Source organism: Tupaia chinensis, unplaced genomic scaffold, assembly GCF_000334495.1.
Source record: "Tupaia chinensis unplaced genomic scaffold, TupChi_1.0 Scaffold000184_1, whole genome shotgun sequence".
Taxonomy (NCBI): Eukaryota; Metazoa; Chordata; class Mammalia; order Scandentia; family Tupaiidae; genus Tupaia; species Tupaia belangeri.
In genome coordinates, this window is record NW_006159659.1 from 223,690 (window position 1) to 229,689 (window position 6,000).

General features: G+C 37.6%; 1 protein-coding gene across 4 annotated transcripts in view; it reads right to left on the bottom strand.

Moving 5' to 3' along the window:
- Window positions 1-6,000, bottom strand: part of BCLAF3 (BCLAF1 and THRAP3 family member 3) — a 54,931-nt gene that overhangs the window by 20,336 nt on the left and 28,595 nt on the right. For 2 of the 4 annotated variants that reach the window (XM_006146645.3, XM_006146644.3), the window contains exons 8-9: window positions 2,872-2,899; window positions 835-930 (exon numbers count right to left, since the gene is read on the bottom strand). The exons of 1 other annotated variant lie outside the window; for it this stretch is intronic. In XM_006146645.3, the coding sequence (XP_006146707.1) occupies window positions 835-930; window positions 2,872-2,899 (124 nt within the window). The remainder of the gene's footprint in view (window positions 1-834; window positions 931-2,871; window positions 2,900-6,000) is intronic. One more of the 4 variants, XM_014587113.2, reaches the window with a different exon arrangement.

The following is a 6,000-nucleotide window of genomic DNA, read 5'->3' on the forward strand; positions in this document are numbered from 1 at the left end:
CAATATAAATCCAGACCCCTGTGGCTTGAAAAATACACCAGGTGTTGGGGCTGGTAGGTGGCATGGTGGTTAAGGGCGCTGGACTTCCACATGGTCAACTGTGGTGTGAGTCCCGGACCTGGCAGCTTGCTTTCTCATTTTCTCTCTTTCTCTCTCTCTGGTCAAATTAAAATATGTAAATAAAGTTGAATAAAATAATTCTTTAAAAAATAAAAGAAGAGAAAAATACACCAGGTGCACATACATGTATGTTCCAAATCCCAAGAGGTTGGGGAAATGGAGGAAAAGAGATTACAACATGACTATGACCATGCTCTGGTGGGGGATGATTTCTTCCTCTTCCTCTCTCTCTGGCATTGGGGGAAAAAAAGGCTGTGGGGACTAGCACTTTGACGATTTGGAAGGCCTGTGAGGTTTACATGTCTATGGGCAGAGATTTTCAACTGTGAATCCTGGAGAAAACTTTCCAGTTCTGTTTTTAGAGGTAATGGGGAAAGCTTAAGGGGAGAGTCTGGGACCTTGCCTGCCTCTCCCCCCACGGCCACTCCACCTGTATGTAATTTATGTTTTGTATTTCTATGTAATATGTGAAAAAGGGATCCAGAGGGAAAAAAATAATGGACCACAGGTAAAAAAATAATGGAAAATCAAGTCCTGAGGGAAGGGGTCATTATTAAACTGGTTATATTTAAACAAGAATGCCCAGAAATACTAGTTCATAACTACTATTTGAAAGAATATCATAAAAAGAGCTTTTAATTTACTAACACTTAAAACGTTATTTCCAAAGCACAAACTCTAAGCCAAAATTAAATGGAAAATAACACTTGATACCTTAAAAGGTCTTTTAAAGCCTCTTGTGTTTTGATCGTTTCCCTCAACTTCAAATGGTTTGTGAGTAATGATGTCTTTTGTCTGCATAATATAATTCTGCATTAAAAAAGTATTAGCATGGGTTAATATACTTTAAAGCTTTTTTTTTTAACCATTAAAAAAACACATTTTAAATGTAGGATTAAGAGCACAAAGCAGGGAGCATAGAGTTTAGCTGTACAAGTGCACACATACACATATCCTTCCTTCATAAGACCCATCTGAGTTTGTGAGGGGCTAGTTTCATTCATGCCTGTGAGAAGTATAAACAAGAAATATTCTCATATAACACAATGGGTGACTTTAAGAAAATGGACTATAAATATAGCATTTATTCAGGCATCCAGAAGAGAAAAAAAGCCCACTACTATTAGGGGTTGCTAAAAGGTTCCTATGGTCTAATAATACAAATCCTTAACATTGCAGGAGGCAGATTTTGCTCACTCAAATATCTGATTTGAGGTGATGTTTCCAACATGGCTGGGAAAGTATCCGAAATAAGACAAAGAATTATGTTGGTAATTCTGTAACAATGAAGAACCCAAATCCTCTGGCAGGAACAGAAAAGTGAGACCCATTTTCAAGACAGTGTCCTTCCTCTAAAATCAACAGTCGTATAACCTTCCATTCTTTCCACTTTCTGTGGAGAGATGACTATGCTAGGCAGCTACTGACATGGCTCTCCATGACCCTACCAATGAGCTCTCCCTTTGAATATAGACAGGACCTAGTAACTTGTTCCTTGAAAAAAAGAATATTGGGGGGCAGCAGTGGGTGTGGTGGTTAAGGCTCTGGACTTTCACATGGCTGACTATGGTTCGAGTCCTACACTCAGTGGCTTAAAATTCATACCAGGCATGTGTGTGTGCATGCCCTAAATCCAGAGAGGAGAATGGAGGAGAAGGGATTGCAATCCCTTGCATGGCCATCCTGCCAGTGGTGATTTTTCACTGTCCCTTTCACTGTCTCTCTCTGGTGAATGCACACACCCCATGGCAAAAACCTAAAAAAGAGGGGAAAAAAAAAAGAAAACAAAAAAAAACATGGGGCCCAGTTAGTGGCATGGTGGGTAAGGCAGCTCGATCCCACATGGCCGACTGTGTGGTTTGAGTTCTGGACCTGGCAGTTTGAGAAAACATGCCAGGCATGTGTATGTGCATGCCCAAAATCCTGAAAGGAGGAAGAAATGGAAGAGAAGGGATTATGGTGTGATTATTCCCCATGGGGGATGCTTTCTCACTTCTGTCTGTCTCCTTCAAGGGCACATGTCCTCTGGTAAATAAAAAAAAAAAGAATATGATAAAGTGATAGGATATTACTACTGAAACTAGGTGACAAACATACATTGGCTTCTATAATATCTAGTCATTACTTGCTCATTTTTTTTTTTTTATGGAAGCCAGTTGCCATTTTGTGAACTGCCATACACAAAGGCAAATCTGTAAAACATAAAGTACATTACTGGTTGGCTGGGGATGAGAGCAGGGAATAATTAAACAGGCATGAAGGCTCTTAGTGGGCAATAAAAATATTACAACACTGTATTATGGTGATAGTTACAAATCTTGGTAAATTCACTAAAAAAAATTGTTAAACTATACACCTGAAATGGCATGTAAATAATACCTTAATAAAGCTGTTCCCCCAAAAAATCTTAAGAAAGCTATTGCTATAATAAATGTAATAAAACCCTACCAAATCAAATATGAAATCATAATTGGGGGGGGGGTCGTCAACTTTAAGCCTTGACATGTACTTAATAAATAATTATAAACACTATGAAAAATATTATTGATCTCTGTACATGTAAATATAAATGAGAAAGAAAATGGACAAAAATGAAAATTTTGAAACAGCAATCTTACCATGTAAGGTTTCTGAATAAATTTTCTAAAATTTGATTTTATAAAATGTGTAGGTTTTTGGACTCCATCAGCATGAAAATTCTATACCTTTGAAAAACTGGAATGCTGATCCAGCAGCATGAAAATTCTTTACCTTTGAAAAACTGGAATGCTGATCATTCCTAATAAAATGAAAGAGAGAAAAATAAGAGTCCTTTATTAGTTTACCTTTATCTAATAAATAAATGAGAAAAAACTTAAAAGTCTCTTCAGAGACAATTAAAGTAGCACAACAGTAAAATCAAAATGTTATCTTATTACCAAAATGACAAATGATAGTTAACAAAGCTGAAACCCACATCTTTCAACAAACTTTAGCTAAATAGGAAATTAACAATAGGTGAAAAACAAAATTCCTTGAACCATAGTTCTCAATCTGAGGTCCAAGAACAGGCATCTTGGGGACAGCAACCACCCCCAAACATTATGCAAAATGTGTATTTTCTGAGAAAAGATAATCATTGCCTTAGAGCCTTCAATAGCACTAGCCCCTCCCTGTTAACAGACTCTTGTTAGTGAAAGCATCAATGGCTAATGACCCAGTTCCATTCATCAGAGGTGAGGTGTGTGACTGGCTCAGGATCCCTTCACTGGCAGAGCTGAGGTCTCTGATCCTGCCAGGTCACAGCAGTAAAAGACAGGCTTTTTTCTCTAGCCATCAAGAGATCTTGAGGCTACTCAGGGGTCTTCCTAGGCAGCCCTATCTGGGAAGGAGGTCCTTCCTTGGGCTTTTCCACTGATTCTGGAAGGCTCATTTCCACAGTCCTTGCATATTCCTTGTCACATCCAACATCATTCCAGGATGTTCTACTCACTACCTTGGCCCTGCTTCAGTCCCTCCCCCAGATTCCCCACTGGTATTAGGATAAACCCCACGCTTCTCATGATGATCCCAAAGCACTTCGTACTCCAGTCCCTGCTGCCTCGCCAGCTGCCTTGCTCTGACTCCCCAACATGCACACAGAGCTTTGGGAATATTCAATTCTGTGTGGTTCCTGGCACACACTATAATCACCCTTGCTTCTACACATTTACAAATGTAGTTCCTTCTGTCTACTTAGATTAACTTCAACAATTAGCTCCATTTGTACCTCTGCCAGGAAGTCTTTTCTAAACCTCTCTAAGGTGGACTAAGTATCTCCTGTTATGTCCAGATGTAGCATTTTGAAGTCTTAATACCTATCGTCCCATATTTGTAACCACAGGTATACCTATCTGTTCTACTGAACATGCTGCAATTCTTTCAAAGGAAGCACTGTAGAAGGTTCATTGTGTGGCCCCAGGTCTGACCCAAAAATATGACATGGAACAGACACTCAAGATGTTTTTGAAATGTTAAAAAAACCCATGTTCTGTCAAAATGTTCATGATATGATAATAAGTAAAGCACTTCGTACTCCAGTCCCTGCTGCCTCGCCAGCTGCCTTGCTCTGACTCCCCAACATGCACACAGAGCTTTGGGAATATTCAATTCTGTGTGGTTCCTGGCACACACTATAATCACCCTTGCTTCTACACATTTACAAATGTAGTTCCTTCTGTCTACTTAGATTAACTTCAACAATTAGCTCCATTTGTACCTCTGCCAGGAAGTCTTTTCTAAACCTCTCTAAGGTGGACTAAGTATCTCCTGTTATGTCCAGATGTAGCATTTTGAAGTCTTAATACCTATCGTCCCATATTTGTAACCACAGGTATACCTATCTGTTCTACTGAACATGCTGCAATTCTTTCAAAGGAAGCACTGTAGAAGGTTCATTGTGTGGCCCCAGGTCTGACCCAAAAATATGACATGGAACAGACACTCAAGATGTTTTTGAAATGTTAAAAAAACCCATGTTCTGTCAAAATGTTCATGATATGATAATAAGTGAAAAGGGGAGCTGTACATTGAGAACAATTTCAATTGTTGTGTTGCATAATGACATTTTAGTCAACAACAGAGTGCATATATGATGGTACTATCATAAGAATCATATAGGCTCTACCATATAGCCTAGGTATACAATAGAGTGTACCATCAAAGTTATAGTAAATACATTCTATAATGTCTGTATGACAAAACTGCCTCATGAACATTTTTTGGAACGTATTCTATCATTAAGTGGCACATGACTATATTTAAAAATACATGGATATGTGACTAGAAAAAATAAATGACATGTACAAAATATTAACAGTGTTCACTTCTGACTAGTAAAATTAATATCTCATATTTTTGTTTATATACTTTCTTATATTTTTCCAAATTATTATCTTTAGAATGTACAACTACTACTATAATAATGTACTTAAAAAAAGCCCTATTTGCAAAGTATATATCTGATAAGAAAGTAGTATCCAGAATGTATAAAGAATTGCTACACTCCAACTATAAATGACAATAGCCTGTTAAAAATGAGTGAAGGATTTGAATAAAAATTTCTCCAAAGAAGACAAACAAATGGCCAATAAGGACATGGAAAGATGCTCAACATCATTAGTGATTAGGAAAATGTAAATGAAAACTACAATGAGATTAATGCTTTGCATCCACTACGATGGCTATAATCAAAAAGATGACAATACCAATGTTCATAACAGCTCTATATGCAATAGCCAAAAAATGGAAACATCACATATGTTCATAAACATGAATGGATAAATGAAATGTGGCATATTCATTGAAATATTCACCCTTAAAAATGTATAAATTTTTTTTTACAAAATAAAGTTTGGGAGATGGATGCCAACTTGAGCTGTGAAATATTGGTTTCCTTGACTAAAAATGAAGTTTTTTTGCTGAGACTTATCCTTCCAGATTCATTTCTAGTGGCCTCTACACACTGTCTAGACAGGTCCAAGTGAACAGGATCCAAACATCTGAATATGATTAGGGTCAGAATATTCCTCTATTCCCACTGAATCTGAAGCACAAAGAGTGAAAACAGAATGAAAGAAAGATTGCAGATCACCTCCTCCTGCATGCTTCTGAATGCTCAGATTGAACTTCAAGAATTAGGAAGAAATGCACCATCCATCAGATGACTAGAAATCACTGCATGGTCACAAGAAATATGGGGAAGCAAGAAAATACCTCTCCTCCAAGGAAAAAGAATAACTCCTCTTCATCCTCAGACAGTACAACGAAACTCACGGAAATGTCAGATAAAGAATTTAGAATATTCATAGTGATAAAGCTAACAGAGATGGAAGAGAAGAGAGACAATGAACTGCAGAAGAG